The following is a 26,230-nucleotide window of genomic DNA, read 5'->3' as shown; positions in this document are numbered from 1 at the left end:
AAAGCATCCTGTTCTTGTTTTCCATCTCCACAGCGATATTTCATTTCTTCCTGAGAGCACTGCCAGGACAGGCTTCATAACTCTGTCAAGTCGTAAGAGTTTTGGAAAGCCACACACATCAGATGAGGCTGAACCTTAGCCCACCCAGATGAGTCTAATTTTGATCTTTGGCCTCCAGCTTCAACACAGTTAAACTCTGAGCTCCTGAAATGTCATGGCTGCCACCTACACACCAAGTAATGGATAGCTACAGAGTGCGCGTGCCCATCTCAGGAGATAACAACCACAGTAAACACAAAGTTGGTAGCTTATTTTTTCGTCTCTAATTCCTCCCCGCGTAGGCCTCCTTGAACTGACGGAAGGCCCTCGGCACAAATGGCGGCCTAAGGACTGGTGGTAGGGTAACACACATGCTGTTCGTGCACGAATAATAGCCTGCTGTGTGTGTTACCCGTAAAGCACGTCCTGTGTCAGACCTCTGTTTGCTCATCTGCTGGTGAGGACTAGCCTAGTCTTCTTGGTCCTGCCCTAAGACAGTGAAATCCCCAAAGGAATTCACACCCAGCCTGTGAAAAGAGCAACAAGCTCTTTTCTTCTGGTACCTTCGCCTCCTTTACCCCTTCATGCTCCTACTCCTGCTTCTCTCCTGCAACTCTTCTCCTTTTGTTTCTCTGCTGCTTTGCTCTTTTTAGTTACAGTTACATCGAAGAAATGGATTTTATACTCCCCATTGAAGATATAGATGAGATTATGTGGTGAATTCTTCTGGAATTAGGCACAGAACCTGGGGGCATTTGTACAAACACTTATATCACCAAAAATGTTTGGACTTCTTACCATATCTATCTCTCTTATTTAGTAGGCACATCCTACAGATCTGAGATCTCCGTGCAAATCTCTGTCATGCATGAGCTGTGAGTCCACTGCCACACCACTCTCTGTTCCCTCTTCTGACCGCTGCCTCCCTTGTCTATTTGGACTCTCATTTCTCTTCTGATGCGTTCGCCGTTTGCCACTTGCAGACACTCTCTGTTGCAAAGGACAGGGGATATGGGAGCTCTGGGTGCCTCCCCTAATGCTATATATGGCTGCCAGATGGCCCAGCGAGCACTGCTCATAAGCATTCACATTACGATAATGCCACGGGGTACCAGTCTGGACCAGACAGCTGCTGTGGTAGATACTGTGCCTGCATAAATAAAGACTGCCTTATTACCTCACCTCGGCACCCAGTTAGCCAGCAATCAGTGCTGTGGACTTTGCTAGCGCCTTGTGAGACCCCAGGCTCTGCAGCTGTCTTCAGAGATGTCCTGCGCTGCTTCTAAGTGCAGAGCAGGAGGAATGGGAGCCTCTCTCCCAGAATCCCGTACTCAAAAATCGTGTTGTTTGATCAGAAACCACAAACCTTCTGTGTTTTACCATGTCACCAAGGTTATCCAGCAATGTGAAGCTGTCTGGCAAGAACACGGCTGTCCTTGTGTGACATGTCAACATGGCTAGTACGTTGTCAGACTGGGGAAAAATGATCCCTCGGAGCCACTGTGCTCTAAACCAAGCTCCATGGCTTGTTTCAAAGGGTTAGAAAATGACATGAAAGGCCTTTCTTTTCTAGCAGGAACATGATAATTTCAGTTCTCTTGAAATACATGATTGTTAGGAGAGGTGGGTGGGAAAATCTGTGCGGCCAGACTGAAACTGCATTTGGTAAGTACAAAAGGGAAGAAAATAACTTCAGATTTCAAATACTCCCCATGCTTTCACGCTTTGTCTTGGCTATTTTGACTACAAGCTCTTCAATGCAAGAAGCGTTGTTTACCCGTTGTATTTGCACAATGCCCCAATATATTTGCACTCCACCTTGCAGGGGATATTCTGCCCCATAGCGAACAAACAACAAAGAAGAATGAGTAACAACCACAGAGAACAAAGCATATCACGAGCATGAGACTTCTTTAAAAAACGCTGCTCCTGTCCTGCCCCTTCAGTGAAGAAAGCGCTAATCCCATGACGATAAATAACGACTGCCATGCACAATGTCAGAGGATACATTGCGTGGTTCTCCGCCATTCACACCCTGTGCTTCTGCAGGATGTCTTGTACAGCACTATGGGCACAGGTTTGTCAGCATCCCTATTGTGTTATTCATTACAGACACAAAAAAATGCCAATTAATACCACTAGAGGAATCATCGTTGCCATTATATGAACCCTATGTGTTGTTTGTATTCAGCCAAGCAAGGAAGGTCTAGCACTTGTAGTTAATCTGGCCTCTCACCAGGAGGGTTACTGATGAAAACTGACTACTGTTACTGCTTTATGACTGCTCAGTAGCTTTTCCTCATGAACTGGCAATCATAACATAAAAGATTTTCCATCCAAATTTTACAGTCGCTGGCCATCATAGCAAAAGAGGCATGGGTGGAAGTGACAATGAGACAGAGTTTGCCCTTGGAAATACAGCCTCTGCTAGACTGTGTACAACACTGTCATGGCTTTGGCTGGGATAGAGTTAATTTTCTTCACAGAGGCTCATATGATGTGGTGTTTGGGATTTTGATGGAGATAGTGGTGATAACACCGACATTTCAGCAGTTGCAGGGCAGTGCTCACCCACAGCCAAGGACTCGTCAGCTCCTCGTGCTGCCCCACCAGCAAGGGGCTGGGGGTGCACCAGGAGCTGGGAGGGGACACAGCCAGGACAGCTGGCCCAGACTGGCCAGAGGGATGTCCCATGCCATGTGGCGTCATGCTCAGCAACAAAAGCTGGGGTAAAGAAGGAGGAAGGGGGGGGGGGGGCATTCAGGGTGATGGCGTTTGGCTTCCCAAGAAACCATCCCATGTGCTGAGCCCTGCTTTCCTGGCAGTGGCTCAACTCCTGCCTGCGGATGGGAAGCAGCGACTGAACTCCTTGGTTTGCTTTGCTTGTGCACGCGGCTTTTGCTTTACCTAGTAAACTGTCCTTATCTCAGCCCATGACTTCTTGCACTTTTACCTTTCCAGTTCTCTCCCCCATCCCACCTGGGGAGAGCGAGCAGCTGTGTGGTGCTCAGCTCCCTGCCAGGACTAAACCACTGCAGTCCTTTTAGGCATCCAGTGTGGGGCCCAAAGGGTTCAAGATGATGACAGATTTGACTGGAGTGTGGAGTGTGCTAGACCAAATTTACAGATGTTTAGCTGGCTATTGGCAGGCTCCTGTGCTTGTCACAGGGCTGGGCTTGCTTGTCTTACTGTATGTTAGAGTCCAGTGCTTGTTAGTGGCTGCTTTTGCAGTTTGCTGTACCCCTTATCATTGTGCTCTGCTGTGCCCAGGAACATTCTGGTAACAGCTGTGGCCATCTGCCTGGGCTGGCCAACAGCCAGGGCATCGCTGCTGCTCCTCTGCTGTGCACAGGCTGGTGCTTCAGACTGAACTCAGTTCAAAGGGACTGTGACCTGTGGATGTGTCCACATGGGAGCACAGACACCCTGAAGCCTCTCTGGCCACAGGTAAGTCTACGCCAGAGCAAAGTAGCCTTGAAGCATCCGTGACAAGGGGAAGTCCGTGCTGTAGCAGGTACACCCTGCAGTGTTCATGTCTGTGGATACGGCCACAGCAGAACACCTCCAAGTGTCTGTGGGTGTGCATGAGACCACGACACAGCAGGTGTCTGAAGGGACCTTTGAAGGGTCTGTGACCAATGGAAAGGGCTGTGCAGAGCAGGTACACCTCAAAGCGACTGTGGCTGTGGGTAAGGCTGTGCTGCAGCAGGTGTATCTCTGCAGGGGCTGTGGCACATTAATAAGTCCACACCAGAGCAGGCAGGCTTCTGAAGGGACCGTGTGGCTCATGGATAAGGCCATGCTGGAGCAGGTGCACCTCTGAGGGACTGTGGCCAGTGGACAAGCCCAGGCTGGAGCTGGAGCGAGGGCAGGAGTTCATTGCAATGTTAAACGCTACGGCCTGGTCAAAAGGACAAGGGTGGAGACTGTAACAGATATGTCTTTAAACTGTTGTAAACCATGATTTGAGGTGCATGTTGTAGCAAGTCCTACAGAAGGAACCACTTGAACCGGTGGAAGACGAGCCTCACAAGAAGCAGTGCAAATGCAGCAGCGACCCAAGCTGAGCTGGCTTTGGCATCCGGCAACTCCACATAATGCACCACCTCTCCTGTCCTGAGCGACTGCCATAACGGACAGAAGCTAAGTCATGGACTAAAAGAACGCAGGGGACATTTTATAGGCATTCTGGGGACATTTCACAGGGGTGGTCCATAGACAAAGGGGGGGGCTGAACGGCTGTGTGGTGCTTATTTGCCTGCCAGGTTAAACCAGACACCAAGCTCAGACGGCAGGAGGAGGGAGGCTGTCGCTCCTGCCCAGGACACTGCCTGCACTACGGGCATGGCACCAGGAGAGCAACAAGTCATGAACATCCCCGATCCTGAGGTTCTTCCTCCCTCAGAAAATAAATTGAAACCTCATTAGCTTTCCTGCTAGGCTCTCGCAGTCAGTGAGGTACACCCGACAGGTACTAATGGGCCGCATCCCCAGGCAGCAGTAGCAATACAAACTTTTCTTTCTTTGTCAGAAACTCTTCCATAACTTCAGTCGATGGGACGTGAAGGCTGGTGGGCCAAGGCTCAGCGCCTGGGCCGTGGCACTGGCACACACAATGTGAATGACAGGCGGAAATAAGAGCTCGCTGGGGATGCGGCAGTGCATGAGCTGGACGGGGGAGATAAAGACCATCGCCTTCAGCAGCTGGGGAGAGCAGAAGGCACTAAGTTCTTTGTGATGGGATTTATGCCTTATCATCCTACCTGAAACACTAATGAACGAGACAAGGCAACAGCGGCATTTCTGACAAAGGAAATTCACATGTCACTGCAAAACGCTACAGACAGGTGAGGGATGAAATTCCGTGTAAGGCCACGTCTGCGCTGCAGAAACTGCTGTTTGACATGTAGTCACACCTCCGTCTCGACTCCTCGTCAGACAGCTACCTTCCTCTCTGTCTGGTTTTGACAATGCTTGTCCTGCTAACGGAGCACCTGAGCCATTAAATACCTCGTGGTTATCCGCCCCCCCAATTTCGGAGCTGTTCGGTGCAGAGGCAGGGCTCCGGCCCCCTGCCAGCTGGATGGGGCCGTGGAGGGCAGAGCCAGCCCCTGCCCCGCAGCCAGGGCTGCTGGACACACGGGGCTCACGGGGCACCGCTCCTGCATCCTTGCTGCAGGGCCTAGTGTGGTCTGGAGAGAGACGGCTGGGAAAAGTAACATCGTTGTTGGTCAGAACCTCATTCAGTGTGGGTTGTGAGTCACAGCCTTTGCTGTAGCTGGTTTTAAGCATGATTTTAGCAAACAGAGCTGTGGGCCGCTGCAAGGAGTTTTATTTTTATTTGGTAATCATCCCTTTTCTTTCTAATCAGCCTGGCTGGGCGAAGGGCTGCAATGCTTCTGTTTGCAGTTTTCAATCCTCACCTCCAGGGGAGAACAGAACCGCTTGTAAATGAATTGGTTATGCTGAGCTGATCTCAATACAAGCAGACTCCAAGCACCCATACCAAATACGTCTGAATTTTGCCTCACGCTAGCGCCCTCTGAACCATTTCCGAAGCCACGTCCTCCTCCCACACGCCTTGGCTCTGCTTCTAGACTGGGGGAGCTTGAGGGACTTCACAGGGCGTGTGCTGCTGTGTGAGACAAGAACCGCTGCCTCGCTCAGGTACACGGCAAGTGACGGTGAGCCTAAGCGCGGCTGGTTACCTGAGTGCATTACAGGGGTGCATTTAGTGTAGTATTAGCACATGCTAGCAGGTGTCACCTACCGGTAGGTGTCATCAGCAGGTGTCTGTAGTGCCCACCCATTCGGCCCTGCTACACCGTAGCTAATCCTAAGGGCACCCCTATTCTTTCGACAACCATTGGAGGCAATTTCAGGTAACTGCTTCTCTTGGTTTGGGAAGGACTAGGTCATTTGTATGGCCCTTTACTGTGTCGGGTCTGGAGCGTCTTAAATCAGGGAAGGGAAGGGAAGGGAAGGGAAGGGAAGGGAAGGGAAGGGAAGGGAAGGGAAGGGAAGGGAAGGGAAGGGAAGGGAAGGGAAGGGAAGGGAAGGGAAGGGAAGGGAAGGGAAGGGAAGGGAAGGGAAGGGAAGGGAAGGGAAGGGAAGGGAAGGGAAGGGAAGGGAAGGGAAGGGAAGGGAAGGGAAGGGAAGGGAAGGGAAGGGAAGGGAAGGGAAGGGAAGGGAAGGGAAGGGAAGGGAAGGGAAGGGAAGGGAAGGGAAGGGAAGGGAAGGGAAGGGAAGGGAAGGGAAGGGAAGGGAAGGGAAGGGAAGGGAAGGGAAGGGAAGGGAAGGGAAGGGAAGGGAAGGGAAGGGAAGGGAAGGGAAGGGAAGGGAAGGGAATTTTCTGTTTGGTGGATCTCCTCCCCTTCAGGAGATATCATCTGTGTGAAGTCAAGGGAGATCCCAAAAGCCAGTAATTAAAATGTTCCCAGCACCACGCCCCCCACTGAGATCCCTGGCTCTGCACAAATCATTTTCCTTATTATTTAGAAAACATTTCCTCCATGTCTGGCTGGGAGACACGCATTCCCTCCCTTCCCCCAGCAACAGGCAGAAATGACTCACAAGCTAACAGTGCTGTCAGATGTATAAAATAAACAAACCAAAAAATGGATTCTTTTCCCCTTCTGTTTTTTGCAGAGACAGAGATGTCAAGTATTACTTATAAACACTAGTAGATAAAAAGAAAAACACAAAGGTAAGGATTTTAAGATGTCCTCTGAAACCGAGCAGCTCTCAAATACATGTGACTCCCCTCCTTTTCAAGTGTTTCTAGTGGCAGCCATTGATGGCAATTCCTGGCTAATAATGCCTTTGGAAGAAGTGCTGTTTATTTAATTATCATAACTTTTTCATTATAGGGTTATAGGAAAAAAAAATCATAAGTGAAACAAGACCGTCTTTAATTTCTCTCTGCCCTGCTAACTTTTATTGTTTTCAAGGTACATCAAACAAACAAATAAAATGGGGTCTGATCCTAAAGTGGATTGTGTACCATTACCTATTTAAATTATATCACAATCAAATGAAATTATTAAAGAATAAACCAAATTCCCTCCCAACACAGTGATGACAAAAGCCTTTTGGAGGGAGTAGCTTTGCAGTAAACTCCTTCTGTGCATGGATTAAACGCCTCAGCAGCACACAGCTCTTGAGAACACTTTATTGCTCTGTGCATACATGCACAGAATATAAATTATTGCTTAATTATGTACCACTCCAGCAGAAGCAGCTTGCAGCATCACCGATAGGTTGCAGAATAGCAAGGGGTTTACTGGAAAATTGCCCTTATAAAAAAGCTGAGCTGGAAGCCAAAGTCGGACTGGGTGATGGAGGTTCAGCACTGTGTCCGTACAAGACCATGAACCCACCGGGGCTGGAACCTCACACGTTTTTATTTTATACTGAGAACCAGAGCAAACTGCAGGGGCTGCGGCGGTGCTGCGATATTGCATTATAGCCCCTGCCAGAATGCTGTTTGCATTTGGCCTTTGGCCTCCTGCCTCCAAACGTGCCCGCGGCATCCGTGCCACACGAGAGCTGTACGCCTGCTGCGGGTCACTTCAGCAGCGGCGCCTGGCTGTTGAATTGCTGCTGCACGAGCTGCAAGACGTTATGGCATCAGACATTATGGCTATGTGTCCTCCATCACGACTGCAAATACTTATAGGTGTGCTCCTTAGGTTCGGGTAAGTCAGTACAGGATATGGAAAACCACTGCAGCAGTTGAGGGCTGAGCCTCGGTTTGCTATGCTGGTAGAGCTGGCAGCCTGTACCTCACATTTACACGTGATTTACAGGTTTGCACGTGGTGACCTTTCTGCTACCGTGCCCCACAGCTCGTGGCACGGCACCAGGAGTGGATACGCAGGCTGTGAACTGCTACAGCCAGCGATAACCAGCTGAGAGCACGCACCTGCTGAAGCTATGAGTTGGTACATAAGGCGAAAGCAACGCTACTTAGCTAAAAGGCATGTTTTGATAAAACGGGCTAGGGAGAAAGAGGGGAGCTGATCAAAGCCTGAGCTGAATAACCCTCTGATTACTTTAGCCATGACCCAGCCAAGGTAACCTAGCAATAATAAAGTGACTTGACTACAGCCATTAAGCAAATGGAATGGCTCAGGAACTTGCAGCCACAACAGAGGAGGCAGCAAAACTTGTGCCAGGTGTAGCTGTGGGATGTTATTCCATATTTTGCCGGGAGCAGAAGTGAAAGAATGTCAAAATAGAGAAACATCCTAACCAAAGGTTAGTGAAATTATCACAACACTCGGCTGGCAAGCACCATGCTTGGTGACAGGCAGAGGTTGCCGGCAGGCTTGTTGCACCCCCTGCAGCACGGACCTCCCAGGACTGCCTGGCCAGAGCTGCTTCGTTACGCTCTGAGGCTAAGATCTGAGCCAATTCGCGTGACTCCATCACATTTCCAACTTGTCAGATGACAAGACATGTAAGTTTAGTATCAGACTTCAGGCACTTGCTTCCGAGCCTCAGCATTTGCCGGAGCAGACAAGAAACCTGTAAGGTCAGGGCTGGGCTTGCCTCGTCACAGGGCATCTCCCATAGCTTGGGGAATCCACCCACCACTTCACCTTTGGTATTTTAACAACCAGGTCATCCTGCCTCTCTCTGGGTAGGGCCCTCTTATTCCAGTCAGAAAACTGCACCTCTCTCAGAAGGCTTGGTTAGCAGAACCTTTCGTTTGAAGGAAATTTTAAATTGCTGAGGAGTCTTCAAAGTGATGTTCTTTACAGCTGAGTGATACAGCTAGTGAGATGTAACGGCCAGAAATCAAAATAAGATGAAGTTGTTTTGATAACAAAGAGCACGGGGTGCAGGCCACCCCCGTGATATTTATGTGAGTGCCTGGAAGCAACAAAACCACCCTGATCCCCTCTGTGCTGCCTTGAAGGATCCCAGGGCATGGAGGATGCTGAAATCTTCTTTCCTGTTGCAGAGGAAACACCTGTACAGCCTCCGCGGCACACACACGTACACAGTATGTATGACTGCTTTCTGTAACCCCTGGAAGAGCCAGGTCAGGGCAAGCTGGATGGAAATGAGGAGGGCTCCAGTCACACACTTTCTGCCTGGCCTGGCTGCTTTTTCTGTGAAATTTCCAGTGGCCTGTTGAGCTCCTCTGTCCAGGCAGATTAGACCAAGTAAGCGTAGCAGAGATTTGTCCAAAGGGAATGTTGTTTTTCTACGTAGACAAACCAAGGAGCCACAGTGAATTTAAGTCTTGCTTCAGTTTCTGCATTTAACAACAGGACCTGCTGCACATACAAATTCACTCCCCTCTCTTTCTGTAAGGAATTCTTCCTGTCTAGCAAACCATGCCAGTATTATTTCACCTTCTGTTGCCTACGCACTCTTCTTTCTTCTTTGATGCCAGGCATGCAGAAGGACTCATATTTTTTAAAAACAACAACCCAATAATAAATGCCAGTTTTGTTTTCATTGTCTTCCTTTGGCCTTGAAGTGTCTTGCCATTGGAATTCAGAAGCCAACAACAGATCAAAGACCTGGTGATGTTATTAAGGGATAAGGAACAACCACGGAATTTTAAAATAACACACAACTTGTTTTCCAGGACTGTGGGTGGGGAAGTCTTTTGTATTCCTATCGGATCCATCTCCCCTACTTTGTTTCTACTTTAATTCACCTTCTGTCAGCTCCCCCAAAGCCCTACTGACATCCCTGAGAAGTAAACAAGATTGCATGCCCTTCACGGACTATGCTAGGTTTTTTGTTCTCATAACTCTTGAAGGTACTGACTCTTCTATCAGTATCTCCTGTCCTGGTGAGTGAGAAATTACAAGTCAGTAGAGCTGACTTTTAAAACAACAAACACAGGTATGTGAATTGTGTGGGTTTTTTTTTGTTTTTTTGTTTTTTTTCCTGAAAAGCCAGAGTGAGCTGACTCTTCAGTTTACTGTACACCGAGTTCAGGGAGGCAGGCTGATCTGTGGTAAGACTGAAAAACAATGAGTTTATAGGTGCACAAACACTACTTGCCCTGCCTTCTGATCCAGACTACCAGATCTCTGCACCTCCAAAGCCTTTCCTCTCCTTCTCCTAAATGCTAATGTACTTCTGTGATCAGGTGCAAAGATGCTGGAATTGCCTGTGTTGGCATTTCCCTCAAAGGGTGCAAGTGAACATCTAGGAGCATCAAAAATGAGCCACAGGGAAAAATCCAACATATTTGAAGGCTGACTTTAAAGTCAGCTCCTAATGTTTCCATGGAGATCAAATGCTATGGAGTTGACAATGAATTCTCCAGCTGTGCCATTCTTTTCAGGGAAAAAAAACAAACAACTAATAACAAAACAAAACACAACACCTTTAAGTGCCTGGACTCTGCAGTACAGCCGTGTTACTGATTTAAAATAAACAACAACACATTTCTATCTCCCACTCCACCCCTATTCTCTTGTGGAGGTGTTAAGTCTTATCTCCCTGTTTTTCAGGGCTAGGTCTGTCAGTATTGACCTAAAGAATCAGCTAAATTCCTCAGGTACTGAAAAAATTCCCCAGGCACTGAAAAAAATTAGCAGCTAATGAAAATAGTATTCAGAAAATAGCTTCTGTGAGAAGAAGGACATGGATATGCTATTCAACATATGCCGTAGGAGATGCAAAGATGTGTGTGATTCCCCTTGAGGAGTATTATGAGCTGAAATTACAAAAGAGCATTTCAGCAGAAGGTACTCAACGGCATACAGAGAAGCCCATACAGTGAAAGGAGACAATCTTTCAAGTTTCCAGAGAGCCCCTTATTTCATTTTCAAAATGGGTGTCGGCATTAATAAATAAAAGCAAAATGTGTTCTCAGAGCACCAGTAAGCATAGAGAAGTACCAGAAGTAAAGATTTAACACAGTGCCCTAGCTCTGCCTTTTAAGTATAATATATTGTGGGCCTTGTCCCACCTTGTCTTGCAGTCGGCTGAGCAACTGTTTTCTAGCTAGGAAACACTGAACAGGCTGCCTTGACACCATGTTAAAACCCCCAAAGATGGCAAGGGGGGCTTATGTTTACATGGATGATTTCCGAAGTGTTTATTTTTGGAGTCAAAACAGGAAATTGGATAACATTCAACAAGGAAGTGATACTAATTTCTAAAAGATGCTTACTAATGGTAAGTAAGGACAAAGAAGCACCTTCAGCCTTATCCATGTATGTGGACTGAACATACGTCCATATATATCTGTATATATATGGGCATGTATCCATGAGTGTCCAGCTTTTGACATACACAAGAAAAGGAGAGCAACTCCTTAGGTCCGAGAAACACAGTGTAAAATGAAAACAGAGACCATGACTTGCAAGCAACCCTGTTCGTGAGGGATGCCACAAGCTGTGTAGGAGAGACCTGCTTCAAAAGAAAGACTGACAAGTCCTGAAAGTGAGGAGAAAAGGGCATTTTAAAGAACAGGCTAACTCTTATTATCTTCCCGTGCATGTGCTCTGCGTTGTGACGTTGCTGCCTGAGGGGCACTGAGGCACGAAGCCTGCACGGCCGCTCCAGGCTCTGGGTCTCATCGCAGGTCCACAGAGACCTTCATCAGCTCCTCTGTGTCCTCCCCAGCACCCTGGTAATGCATTTGACCCTTTTAAACAACCAAGAGCCTTAGAGGGGTTTAAACATTTAAAACCTATTAACGCTGTACATTAACTCAAGTTCATGCCAAGTCAAGGCCTTAAATCACTTTAAACATAATGCAATATTTAACCAAAAGCACAAGTAGGAACAGAAGTGTGCGTGTGTGCTGTGGGAGGTATGGGGAAGGGGGTGCTGACCACGTCTCCCCGAGGCTTGTTTCACAGATTCACAACCCATTTATGACATCTCCTGATACAAATCAGCCTTTGTCTCCATCTGGAGGTCAATCCACCTAGGTAAGTTCCTACACTGGTCCTGAAGGAGTTTTGCTGAATTAAGTTCCTCTGCAGCCATCACTAATTTAGTGTCTCCCACAGGATTAAAATGTGATCGGCATCTCATTTCTTGCAGTGATCCAGCTTCTTTTGAATTATAAATACTTTTTGAACTGGCAAAAGGTATTATGTCTCTGTGAAAACTATATTTATGCCAAGCTGCTCAGATCACAGCCACTTAACTGTATACCCCTGTTTTAGCAGAGATCACATGCTGCTGCTTAAGCTCTGTATGCACACAGCTGTGCATACACGTGTGCATTTGCACTTGCCTTTCCATACGGAAAAAAAGATTTTATGTAAACTTGATAAGGCTATTCCTTTCAGAGAAGAAGCGCAATAAACTGGATTTTCAGGGCATAATGCAGTGGGAAAGAAAAGAAAAAAAAAGATCACACAAAATGTCTTCAGTCTTCAGTGTCATGGATTCGTCGTGTCACCACAAGTGCACATCCAGAAGAATGTGGAGACACCTTGATCATTAGTGAGAAATAGACATCCCAGGCTGCCTGTTAGACCACGTTTCCAGATGGAGCCCAAGGAATGCCTTTTGATTTCTCATTTTGTTTATCTTTCTCTTTGCCTCCTCTTGGCAGCTGCTATGAAGGTACTTCGTAACTGCCGAGGAGACGTCAATCACGGAGCTTTGCCTCACACTTGCTGTATTAAATTGTTACGTTTTTGTTTCTTAAATTATTCAGCAGCGGAATGATTATTTTCAGATGGCAGGACCACAGTTGTGCAGAATAAATACTCATATTTTCTACCGCTCTGTGCTATTTTCAAAGTACAGTGAGTTAAATTTGGGCCGCGAATGACTCAACAGCTGGTAACGATCCATGGCTGCAAATACACAGATGCCTCAGTTGTCAGCTACCAACATATGCAGAGCGCAGGCAGAGGAAGCACAGCACTCGGGCTTGGGGATTTTAAAGACGAGGCTCTGCACGGAGGCAGGGAGTGAAAGAGGATACAGATGCATGCGGCACATCTGTACCGACAACTGTGCCGCGCTGGCTCCCCAGCCCTGTTTTGAAGCTCCCCTTTCTGGTGGGGTTTGCATCCCTCAGCATCCAAACCACCCAGCACCACAGCCCCAACTGTGCCTGTGCCCTGCTGGTGCCTTGCAACAGACCCCGGTGAAGCATGACCTGGCTTGGGCAAGAGCAAGCGATCCGCTGGAGGTGGGCAGCCCACGCTAACAAAGCAGTCTGCAGGCAGGATTTACCCCTGGAGTGAGAGAAGGAATATTTTGGAAACATTTCTGAGAAGGGATGAGGATGAGAAGGATTTGTAAAAGGTTGTTTCTCCCCGGATTAGGATATAGAGGCAGGCTGGGAAGAATGCACTCATACATTCGTAAGCGGGTTGTTCATTTCTTTAATAAACATCCTTTCCTGCGTCTCTGAAATAAGCATTAAATTGTGCCAGCACACCTGCATAACTTTATTTTTTCTTCTCTCTCGCACATCTTTCCTGCCTGCTTATCTCCACCACAGCAGCCAGCACTGGAAAGAATAGGAGTTCACTTCTGCTGCGGCAAAAGGCTGGAAGCTTTTGTAACCTTGACCTAAGCCCTGCGAGGATGGACAGGCTGCGAAGAGCAATCTCTCAGCAGCAGTCTTGGGTGGGTCAGAAGAAATGCAGAAGAGCAGCAGAAACAGAGCTGGCAAAGGACTCTCAAATCCCCCAGACTGGCAGATTTCCACTGCAGGGGCGGAGGAGGAGAGGACACAAAATCTTCCCAATGTTCCTGGCAGCAAGTGCTCGGACAGAAAATCGGAGAGGAAAAACTCCATAAAGCTGCTTAATATGGCCTTTTAGTGCCGGTGAGAAAGGGGATTGCAGCCTCCCAGACGATGCCCCAAGACCAACATTTCACTCAAAAATGTCACCAGGCAAAAGCAAGAAATGAAATGCTGTGGGAGTCTACAGATCATTTTATCACAGATATGCATGGAGAAGCTAAATCACATGAATAAGGGCATTTAGCAGCTGGAATAATTTCCAAATAGGCTAATTAGAGTCTGAATTATTAATGGTAAAATTTATAATTGGCTCAAAGCAAGGTTACAGCAAGAAACATACTTGACTTTGCAAAGAATAATGAATATTTGCAAGGGTAGTAAAATGACATGCTTCTCTAAGGAAACGGGTAGCAAATAGGGCAAAAACCCTAAAGTGATACTAAAGTGCATGGCACAAGACAAAACTGGCAGAGACAAGAGAAAAGAGTAAAGAGAACAGGTAAAAGAGCAAACAAGGGCAGAGATGATTTATTGCATTTATTTGCAGTAAATTTGGAACAAAATAAGACAATGCAGAAGTCTCTCCCTGAAGGGCTGCCTTGTTAGGCATGCAGTAAAAAACCTAACGATTTCACTGAAATGTGTTCTCAGTACTGACAAACTTACAAAGGCAAAATACATGAGTGTGCAGCTGAAGGACAGAGCTCTGATAAGGCTGATAAAACGTCACTCTTTGTGGGTCTTTTAATACATTTACAAAGGCAAGTGATGTAGCTCTTGCCAGGGATGTAATTTGGTCAGGGATAATTCTGTGCTGAAGCAAGTACTGGAAAAAAAGATATTAGAGGCACCATTTTATATTTCCAGCTGGAGCAAGGGACAGCATTTCAGGAGGGACGTGCACCATGGTGGGCAGGGGAGGGTGCGACCATTGCCAAGACAGTGCCCCCATGGGGCTGTCCTGCCACCCCACACTCCCCATGGCAGGCAGGCATTGATGAGGAATCACAGAATCATAGAATCATAGAATATCCCGAGTTGGAAGGGACCCATAAGGACCATCAAGTCCAACTCCTGGCACCGCACAGGTCTGCCCAGAAGTTTAGACCATGTGACTAAGTGCACAGTCAAATCGCTTCCTAAATTCAGACAGGCTTGGTGCAGTGACTACTTCCCTGGGGAGCCTGTTCCAGTGTGCAGCCACCCTTTTGGTGAAGAACCTCTTCCTGATGTCCAGCCTAAACTTCCCCTGCCTCAGCTTAACACCGTTCCCACGGGTCCTGCCACTGGTGATAACGGAGAATAGGTCACCTGCCTCTCCACTCCCCCTCACGAGGAAGTTGTAGACTGCGATGAGGTCCCCCCTCAGCCTCCTCTTCTCCAGGCTGAACAGGCCCAGTGACCTCAGCCGCTCCTCATATGTCTTCCCCTCTAGGCCCTTCACCATCTTCGTCGCCCTCCCCTGGACACTCTCCAACAGTTTTACATCCTTTCTGTACTGTGGTGCCCAGAACTGCACACAGTACTCGAGGTGAGGCCGCACCAGCGCAGAGCAGAGCGGGACAATCACTCCCCTCGACCGACTAGCAATGCCGTGCTTGATGCACCCCAGGATGCGGTTGGCCCTCCTGGCTGCCAGGGCACACTGCTGGAGGAAAAGGGTTCTGGAGCATTTGGGTACAAAGTCAGCCCTGCTCTCGTAACTAGGAATAAAGAAACCAACGTGTTATTTCAAAACAGCTGGCTGAAGTGAAATACGCACTGAACTAGGAAAAGAGCAGGCTGTCAGGGATTGCATTCAAAAGCTGATTTTGTAAAGCAAGTACAACAACAGAAGGTGGGGTGAGGTTGAGTTTGCAACTTTGTGGAAGGACAGTCAACCTAGCAGAATCTGAGATACCGAAACAAGAAGATCCTATGCACGAATGTACTGGAGAGAAGGTGGAAAAACCCATAACTAGATGGACAGATACCTTGTGTGCTTATCGTCATACAGGAAGTGTTCTTAAACAACTTGATGAAGTACTGAAAGGAGGGGTGCACTGAAGACGCAGGAATTTGCCATGGTAGAGTTGCCAGCGTGCCAGTTCATAGCATCTCAACTCTTCAGGGCTGGAAGTAAAACTGAAATTTGCCGTGACTTGGCAATAATGTTAGCTATTACTGAGGGAGCAAAGACACCAACCAAATGAATCGACAGGTTTACCATGATAATAAAAGCAAGTAGGTCAAGGATTTGGATACATTCAGAAGAACTTCTCAAAGTCCAGAAATGTGAGGACTACTTCTTGGGAAATGATGAGGAGGTCATGCCTGGACTTCAAAAAGCAAAGGCATGCTTTTTTGGTGCACGTAAACAATGCTTTGGTCAAAACACAATGTATAAATGCCTCGCATGCATTTCAGGTAGATGTTTAATTGAATCCTTTTCAGACTATCACTAAGTACTTGATATGCATAAAAGCATCAAGTTTGCCACAGGACTCTGACATTTGGAAGCAGTGTTACAGATGCCTCCAAGGTTACAGAAATTATTATAAAATTGCAAAATTACTGGAGGACATGCCCAGTACGAAGCTTTTACTGGTGCACAGATTTTCAATAATTTGCATGTAGAGAAAAAGCAAGAAGCTACAAGAGGATGTGCTTGGAGTAATGTATACTTTGAGTGTGACCCACTTCTGTAATAGAATTAAACAGTCTCAAGTAAGATGCATAAAATGAACCAATCCTAGCAAAACACAAGAGCACAGTACTACATGGAGATCGCCACAAGAGAAACTCTTCCACCTTGCAGGATAAAGTCATCCTGACAACTCAGAAATGAAACTACAACAGACAGTGCAACTCAGGGTACAGGAAACTATGTAATCGTACCACTGTGCAAAATGAGGTCAGAAATACTAAGCATAGCTTGCTGTATCCATCTGGCTATGTGCAAGAGGAGGCACTAAAAAAAAATCGTACTGTGGTCCCGCAAATGTTGTCACTCGAGATAAGAAATCCAAGCACAAATCCTACAATAAATACAGAGAATTATGCAAAAGAACTTTGGAAGCCATAAGAGCTCTGTGATTGCTGTTGATACAGATACAGTTGGACTAAACAGGAAAGATGAATTATTAATAATTTTAACTTGTTACAAAACATGCTGAATAACAGTGTAAAACACACTCTAAATCACAGTTTACATGTGCTGGATTCCAGATGAACTAATACCAGATAAGGGCCTGCATTTCACAAATGACTTATTTCAGCCATTTGCTTGAGAAATTAGATCAAGCATAGTAAAGCAAGTCCTTATTAGGCACTGCCACATGGGCTAGCAAGAAGACTGTTCCGTAAATATAATAAAGAACCAGAGGTCCAAGGAAACCATGTCTGGTCTTGTCAGATTATCACAGCACACTTCTCAGTGCTCCACTGAGATTTCCTGTTGAAAGAATTATGGGCAATAAGGGACCAAACCCACAGATATCTTAAGCTAGGAAATGTTTAACCCTGAGATCATTACAGAAGAGCTGTTTGTCTGGAAATTAAAACAGAACAAATGCTATAAACAGAGCCTAAACAAGCAGAAATGCAAATGGAAGGGAAAGTTATACTGATTATAGCTACCACCTTAACCTGTCATTTACAGTGAGGTTGGACGTCATAAGCCTCCCAGAGCATTTTTCCCCCTATTGGACCAGAAAAATAAAGCTAAACAGAACTAAGAGGCACTCTGGCTTCAAGCATTTTGAGGACTGATGGGATGATACCTTGACAGCACTTCTGTGATGACAGAAGTAACAGAGTTGTCTTCAAACACTGTCCATCAATAAAAAGGTTCAAATCAGACTTACTGGCTGTAGAAGGAATGCCTATGTAACTTGTGACACACCAGGAAAACACTGATAGCGACTGACTTTCAGATTAGATAGCTTTAATTGTGTATTTTATTAACTGGCTGCTTCATTTTCTAGATGTTACTTCACACATATTTGCTGTTAAGAGAAATCAGGAAAGGTGTAGCAGCTGCCACTGACGTGCAACAAAGATAATAACCTTTTGTAGCCCTGATCCACACGCCTCTGCTTGGAGCAGAAAACATGGTTGATCTCCCAACACATCTTTATTAAAAATATCACACATCTTGACAGAATTTGGCAGATAAAATAATCTGCTGCCTCTCAATTCAATTAGTTTCAGCTCCCAACTGCTAGATCTTGTTATTGTTTTGTCTACTCAGTCAAAGAGCATGCTACTATCAGATGGCTTCTCCTTGCATAGGTACTTCCACTTTGTGTTCAAGTCAATTATAAACCTTCTGTTTAACATTTTCAAGCAATTGGCTTTTTGTGGCATGCTGTGTTCTTGTTTTCCAGTCCTGGAGTCATTGTTGTAGCTCTTCTGCAATCCTCTCCCAACTTTTCCATGTCCTTCCTCATTAAGGACACCAGGAATAGTTTTGTCTTGCCCAGAGATAATCCCACTTTGTGCTGTTATTGCATATTCTCATCAAGACATCTAAGGGATGAACTGGCACATTTAGCAGCCATGTGGCACCGAGAGCTCCCGTGAAGCTGGATGATCCCAGCAACGGGGATCCCAGAGACCTTCTCAGGGTTGCTGCTTTCCAGGAGGCAGCCTCTCATTCTGCAAAGCTGACTGACACGTTTTATTCCCAGCTGCATGACCCCATATCTGTCCCCACTGAAATGTCTATGGTTTGAGCATACCAGAAGATAACTTTGTAAAGTTATGAGTGACCCATCTCATTATGTATGGTCACACTGAGTCTTGTTTCACCTGAAAACTTTTATCAGCCATCCTTCAGAATAAAATTCTTCACTAGAAACTCCCCCATATACACTGGTAATTAATAAATAAGACTTAGCTAGTTTCTAATGAGTGTATTTATTTAGCACTTATTTAGTGTACTTCTAATGTTTTAATCTGAATGCCATGCTTTAGTGAGTTAAATACCACACAGATATCTGAGCATATTATAGTAACACATACAAATTAAGCCTTTAATTACTTAAGAAATACTGATCTAATTTGGCAGACCCATTGCCCATAGAGTATCGAACACCCACAACAAACCATTTGCAGCCATCCGCGGATAGACCAGCGTTTTCCTGCAAAAGGTACTAGCAGACTCCAAATATGTTTGTGGGCACTGAGACAGCCAGCGTCTATCTCACCAGCACCAACAGCACTGGAACATAAACACTCGTTATCTGAGCACTCAGCTCCTCTTCTGGGTCTACACGCGCTTCCCTGTATCTCACACTCGTAGCTGTGCCACACCACCGTACAGGTGAACAAGTGACCCAACGCATTGAAGGATGATCTGCTGGGAGGGCAAGGACCCAGCCAAACAAAAACCACCAACAGAGAAGCGATCAGAGAACAGAAGCAATGCTATTCAATTTGAGATGTTCAGCCAGTGCTGTGTTTGGGACTTAACTCTCACAGCCTTCGTTTAAAGTAACTGCGTGCCATGAAGCCTGCTGGTGACAGACAGTGGGATGGCATCTGCAGTAAGGAAGGCTGGAGCTTTGCACAGGAAATATTGGATGACCCCGAGGGCTGGTGTAGTTGAGACGGGAAGAAGCTCAAAAGCATGGAGTGCCAGAGCATGTGTCTAGGGACTAATAAACAGAATCTCTGCTGTAAATTGGGAGCTGAGCAGTAGGAAATTACAAAGGAGGAGAAAGGCCTGGATGTATTATCCAACTGAAGGATGACTGTGGGTCTCTGGTGTGACACAGCATGAAAAGGGCTAATACAATCATAAAATACGTCAGGCAAGGGATTTCCAGTACAGCAAGGGAACCTTCGTGCCCCTGTACATTGACCAGACTTATTCGGGAGTGACCCTTCTCATCTACATCTGAGAGGCAAGTACAGCCAAGAACTGGTGGCAGAAAGGGCTGCTGGACTGATAACTGGGCTCACAGAGGGAAGTCTACAGGGGCAGGAAATTTGTATTTAGGGTAGGAAAAGGAAAGCTGAGAGGATACCACTGCTCTTCATAGATATATCAGAGAACTTAAACCAAAGGTTGTATTTGACTCTAGGACCACTGACTGGGAATAAATACAGGTTAAAACTCTGAGCACGGTTTCCAGATATCAAAGCAAAGTCTCTCACAATGCAATAGGATAGTAGTGGAAATAACATTTGCCTCATCTTCAGATTTTTAGCACTAAATTTATTAAGCTAATAGCATGTAAGGGAGAGGAGATTCTGTGACAGTGTTACTTGTGTCAACAGGGAAGTAGTCTCAACAACTCAGAAGGCCTTTTCTAGTCCTCTGAGTTATGGATGCTGTTTTGTGACAGAAGTAACATGTAAATACTGCTACTATTCTTGACATACACCAGAAGGAGCTCAGCACGAAACCAAGTCCAGATCACCTAAAACAACTCTGAAAACATGTTTTCATTGACAAAGGAGGGACATGTGGAAAGAAGGAACATGAAAACAGCAAGGAAAAGAACACATTTCTTCAGATGCCAATATCCTTACCTCCCATGAGGAAGAGAAGCCCCGCCACATACTGCATAAGGCCTCGATCCCAGCAGCACCCCAGCACCCCGATAATCCATCCAAACAGGATGATGGCCACGGCCATGCCCATGAAGCCAGCTGTCATCCTGCGCAGATCTGCAGTGGGGAAGACAGAAAAACAGCGTGCTTGTGAACAGTGATAAAAAACAGTGAGAAAAAAAACCATCATCACGACTTCCTGACAGTCTTGATCCAAAATGCTACCAAACTGCCAGCTCTTCAGTGTGTGTTGGCACAGGATGGTTTATGTAAGGATGGTCAAGAGGGAGGACAACCCTTAGATTAGGATGCTAGCTTGGGCTGGGGAGAGCGAGCAGGTGACCATTTCACCACACAATGAAGCTCAGTGCAGATACACCCAAGGGACTTGTGACAACTTTCTCAGGAATTAAAAGTTGTAAAATGGCCTCAGCACAATGTTAACAACTTTAGTCTCTGGGTGCTAGCACAGCCTGTTTAAATCCTGCCTTCACATGTCCATCCATTGCTACGCTGCATCCAACAGATGTACCTGCTCAAACTGATGTGCAAAGCAGTCTCTGGACTTTACTCCAGCGCAGACACGACTGGGGATTCACCTTGGATCTGACTCCCTGGGAGATCTTGGACCAGTCACCAAGCCCCTCTGGGACACAGTTCCCCATGTGCAGGATGGGGCTGAGCTCCTTGCTGTCCAGTAGTGTTGTCAGTGAAAGCCAGGACCTTCAGGATGGTGAGGTGCACAGATACTCTGGAGTCAGAGACAAGAAACGCACTGCACACACATGGCTGGGGCATAGGGCACTTTATTGCCCTCTCTTGTATCTAGATGGTGACCTTGTCAGATGATTTTTGGTAAGGACATTTTTGAGTGCTCCAGGGAGCACCGAGAGTAGCAGGAGAGCACAAGGTTGAAGTGAAGTATTTTGTGCTCTGCACGTGGGGACAAAGAACCAGATGTGGTCTGGGGTTGACCTGTATTTATTTCAAAAATAAAGGGCAAAGATCCTCAAGATCTAATGTAAAGAACCTATAAATTAAGCCTTTGCTGAATCCCGTATTTGCTTTCTGCAAAAAGGATGGGACTACTGGGATCCCTACTCCTACATATGCTAGAAAAAAACTTCACTGCTGTTTCTGATGTGAAATCTGAGCACGGAGACCACCTGGAAAAAGGAGCAAGGACTATGAGAGCTGACAAGCATCTTTACATGCTTGAATAATGGAACAGATGGAGACATCTTCACTAACATTTGACTGTTCCCTGTCCCTCCTCATGCATGTATACAAAGTTTAAGCACTGATATGTCAAGAGTGTGTGTGCAGAGAAAATTCCAGCCAAGTCAGCTCTCCAAAAATTTGTTTCCTTCTGGAAGCAAATTTTATTTGCATAGCAATTTCATTTTCTCTCAAGAAACAGAATGCTTGTGACAGAGGGAGGACAAATTGAAAGCAGTGAAACAGCCACCAGCCTCTACAGCAGCTTTTCTCCTTGGCTGGTCTTTGACTGCTTCTCAGCTTCTGTTATTTTTGGTCCTTTTTCTACAGTGGGTCAGAAGGACCACCAATACCAGTAGTGCAGGTTCAGTGAAACTTGTGAACAACAATAAAGTGTCATAACCAGAGATTTATAAAATTCCTAAACCAAAAACTTTAAGAGTCTGCAAGGCCTATAGGCACGCTGGAACAGAATAATTTGATTCAGTGAATGACTGCTTCCTCAGGGCTGTGTTCACTGTAGCATTACTTACCCAAGATCAAGTTGCAGAACACAATTCCTCCCTTGAGGTTACAAGTTCTGGTAGATTGTCACTGATTTTTACAAGGTCTCTCTCTGACAACGTAAAGATGACCAGGCCTTCAGCCCATCAGTGACCAGCGCCCTTTTAACTACATATATGTCTTTAAGTCATCTTTTTATCTTAGGGTTCGTGATCATCCCACCAAAATCAAACAAAAACTCCCCACAAAGCATTTTAATATGTTCAAGTAGGTCTGGTGCAGGAAAAATAAAAATTAAAAAAAAAAAAAAGCATTTCCTACAGAAATTCCTACTTCCCACAGGCAGTGCCGGTCTGTTCCTTGGGAATTTCTCAGAGGGCTTCCTAAAGCAAGCAGTAAACGTTAGTAAGCATTTTTGATGGCAGAGTGTCTTTGTACTTTGTAGCCCATAAAGGCCTGGGCTCAATTTGAAAGACAGATGAAAACTTAAAATGTTTACTGTTTCCTATGTCATCTTCAATAACAGCAAAACACATTTCAGCGCCGCTGCACAGCTGTCTGTGTCAGCTCAGCAAAGCCTGTCCGTTCTAACTGGTGACTGCTGACTCTGGGTAACAGCACTTGCTTGTCCTAATGGAAACATACTCTAACAACCTGCTTTTAATGAGCTGAATTTAAATAGTTTTATTCAGCTGTGAGATGTCAGTAACTCCTCAGGTCTATCCCAATAACAAACTGATGGAGCTGGTTCTCACAGGTCCCAGAGGGGATCACAAGTATCCCCATACAAGTATCCCATACAACAAACCAAGGAATGGTTTCCATCCCACTAAAATGACTTTGAGTTTTGCCATTGAACAGAATAGTTCAAATAGCAGGACCAAGATTTCTAGATGCGATTTTTGAGGTTTGTTTCACTAGACCTTTCTTCCTGACGGAGCCTGAAATTCCCTTTCTAACAACACAGCAAAATCCATCAGCATCTTAATTCTGGGCTCACACTCTTGAAAAAAATAAAAAACATAACCTCTGATTGACAGTTAATACCACCCATAAAAACATTTAAAATCACACTTCTTTAAGAAACCCTAGTTCTTGCAAGTTTAGTGGGCTCAGTTTAAGAATACCGCTGCTTGAGCCAATTGCAGTTCCTCACAAGCCCATCCATAAGGGTCTATTTAAAACAAATAAAATATAATCTTTCTTTTCTGTTCAAAAACATCTTGGTTTTTGTCTTGTCATAAACTTCCTTGAAGGCAGCCCTTGCAAATAGCAGAGCTAAGAAAGGGACTGAAATATGGTTTCACAAACAGCCTGTGCTTGTCCAGCAGCATCTTCCCAGTGCTGCTCAGCTGTCCGAGCCAGCACAATGCTGATGTCTGTGCTGGGAACGAGTCTGTGCAAAGTGATTCTTTTGTGGGAAAATATTTAACATATATAATGCGTTGCAACAGCAGATCAACAAGCTCAGGTTATTTAGTAAGGAGAAGGGCAGGGAATAGAAACTCCTCTCCTCTGGACACAAACCCATGTTAATTGTATTTTTTACGATTATTGTTCTGTTGGCATGGTGCTTGACAAGGAAAGAACAGCCGAAAAGCAAAGATTTGCATTGCATACTTGAGGCAATATATAAATTCTCTCTGCTAATTTAGGAGCAAGGGGTGCCACATAAATAAACAATAGCTCATCAGGAAAATGTGATTATTTTTTTTGTCTGAATTTGATTGGCACTGATAAGACTTTTTCTGAATACATACCCTGCAAAGGTAAACAGGGTCAAGCTTTGGTCGTGTAACACTACTTTGTAACATCTGAGCACATCCTGAGTCTGATTTTTTATTTTTCTTTATTATTAGTATTATTTTTAGTTAATGAAATGTAGGATTCTCACACTCTTTCTTTCTTGGAAAACCTCTCTGAGTAACTGCAGAATCTCAGGATGATGGCATGACAATCCCAATCAACTGGAGGAGTGATTGTACCAGAAGAATGCATTGTTGAATTTTATACAGCTAAATGGAAGCTGCAACAGCAGACATACCTTACCTTAGCTCACTCATGTGCACTGCTTAGCTGGTTCTACAGCTGATGCCCTCCTGGTTATCTATCCAGCATCCTCACGCTGTAGCAAAGTGCACAGGCTGCAGCAGTACTGTGAATCCTCCCTCTCCACCATCTAGTAAGCCAAACCTTTAGGAATGTGGCTACATGGTGCAGGTAAGAAGGGTATTGCACTGCTTGTTCTGTAGGACCTATAGTGTAGAAACTGACTCAGTGCCGTGCCTGTTTGGCCAGTAGTCTCATGATTTGCTACATGGACTTAGACAGCCCCATCACTTGTGAGTGAAAGTACAATATTAGCTTTCCACTCATGTTTCAGAGACACCTTCTTCATCCCATTCTATTTTTTTACATTAACAGACTAAAAGTTAAGTGTGAATATCTTCCCCTTGGGGGTATTTTCCATGCCTAGCACTGCCACAGGTGCTGCTGCATGTAGCAGGCAGGGAACTCAATCCTGACTCAAAACCAATGTGGATCCTCAGGCCAGAAATTCAGGCATCATGTTCAAGTAGGCCAGAAACAACAAATTTCTTGATTAGTAACACTGGAGAAGGGACAGCAGATGAAATAATCCAATTCCCATGACTGAAACTAAAATGGTAAGCTTGAAAGGCACAAGCTCCATGAATCGTGATGAAAGGAGAAACATTAGCATTTTAGACAACCCCCTTAAAATAAAGAAAGAGTCTCATAAAACAACATGTGTTTCCTAAAAGCATTTTAGTCTTCCACTGGAGAATATTAACTGTAAAGGTTTTCTGAAGATAATGAAAGGCAGAAGAGCCGATTAAGATCTGCTTATTTCCAAGCAGCATGTGGAGAAGGTTCACTCTGTCAGTTTGCAAATGCCCCTGCCCTTCATTTCACCCTGATATCTGTCCATCTGTATTTGTTATGAGCAATAAAGTATTTCATGCTGGTTGTCACATCATGGAAGAAGTTTCACACCCCAGCAGCTGCAAACAGAACATGTTCTGAATCAGTGTTGCTTCTTGAAAATTTCAATATGCCTTTTTGACTTCTGATGTTCTGCCCTATTCTTTGAAATTGCAAGTCATCTTTCCAAAGCAAGGGCTCGGTCCCCCTATTGATATCTATCTTCTTCTCCACAGAGGAGTTTAATACTCCAAAAATATTAGGCATTTATTTTCTCTCAACACATAGAGAAAGGAAAATATGAGCCTCTTGTGAAAGATGGGGAAATTGAGACAAGATGAGAATAATCAACCTGCCCATGACTACACGGAAAGTTTGTGGAGGAGCATATAATTGAATCTATATTACCACAATTTCTGGCCAGCCCTTTAACCACACAGCACTGCTTTTGCTTTCAGAACTGCTTGTTCTCAAGTGTTTGCTACCAGATCAAAGTACAGAGCTTGTTATCAGAGCGTTAGAAAGTGCAATACTGCTGCAAACAGCTTTTCAGAATGTCCACCCTACATCTCCCTTCTACCAATACGGAAAGGTCCATAAGGACTAAGGATCAAGGCAGTCTGTATCCAGAATACCTGCAACACCTTAGGGGACATTCAGGGTACAGCATCACCCTTTCCTGAGGTGTCACATCAAAAGGAGAAACTGAAAAGGAAATCACTAATGTATTTCAGTGCCCCTCTAGGACCAAATACCAGGATATAATATCATATCAAGTAGAAATAGACTGGGGTAGCATTATCCTTTAGCATAATCCTTCATTGCACTTAGATGTATACTAGATCTTGATCTATATTAGGTCATACTTATATCTATACTAGATCATACTTTGATCCATACTAGATCAAAGCACTGTAGTAGATCCTATACTAGATTCATTCTCATCTCTCTTTACCGTTGTGGGTTTAAACACATTTGTACTTAAAAAGAGTCTAAATCACTCCCTTATCATCTTTTTCTAAGTGAATGTATGTATAGAAAATTGTTTAAGAACCAGCTTTCACTAGGTTTTGTTTAAATGACTTCTCTTACATAGATTCAGCTGCACAGTGGTACCTTTATCTGACATCATCCCTCCTCTCACCTCACCCCAATAACACAGGAGGGTCAAGATGCATAATTGGACAGGTGTGTCTTTTACTGAAAACGAAACCTAGCAGCTCCCAGCTACCATGAAGAAGTGAGTATCAATGCAGATGATTTTGAGTGGCATCTTCTGGCTCT

General features: G+C 45.3%; 1 protein-coding gene across 9 annotated transcripts in view; it reads right to left on the bottom strand.

Moving 5' to 3' along the window:
* Nucleotides 1-26,230, bottom strand: part of TMEM178B (transmembrane protein 178B) — a 228,789-nt gene that overhangs the window by 21,414 nt on the left and 181,145 nt on the right. For all 9 annotated transcript variants that reach the window (XR_013942355.1, XR_013942356.1, XR_013942357.1 and 6 more), the window contains one exon: nucleotides 20,261-20,398. Coding sequence is in view for 3 of the 9 variants with exons in the window: in XM_080569042.1 (XP_080425168.1) it covers nucleotides 20,261-20,398 (138 nt within the window). In the remaining 6 variants the exon portion in view is untranslated. The remainder of the gene's footprint in view (nucleotides 1-20,260; nucleotides 20,399-26,230) is intronic.

The sequence above is a fragment of the Anser brachyrhynchus genome, assembly GCF_964034855.1.
Source record: "Anser brachyrhynchus genome assembly, chromosome: 1".
Taxonomy (NCBI): domain Eukaryota; kingdom Metazoa; phylum Chordata; class Aves; order Anseriformes; family Anatidae; genus Anser; species Anser brachyrhynchus.
The sequence above is the reverse complement of the archived record's forward strand: the minus strand, read 5'-3'. Positions and strand labels throughout refer to the sequence as shown.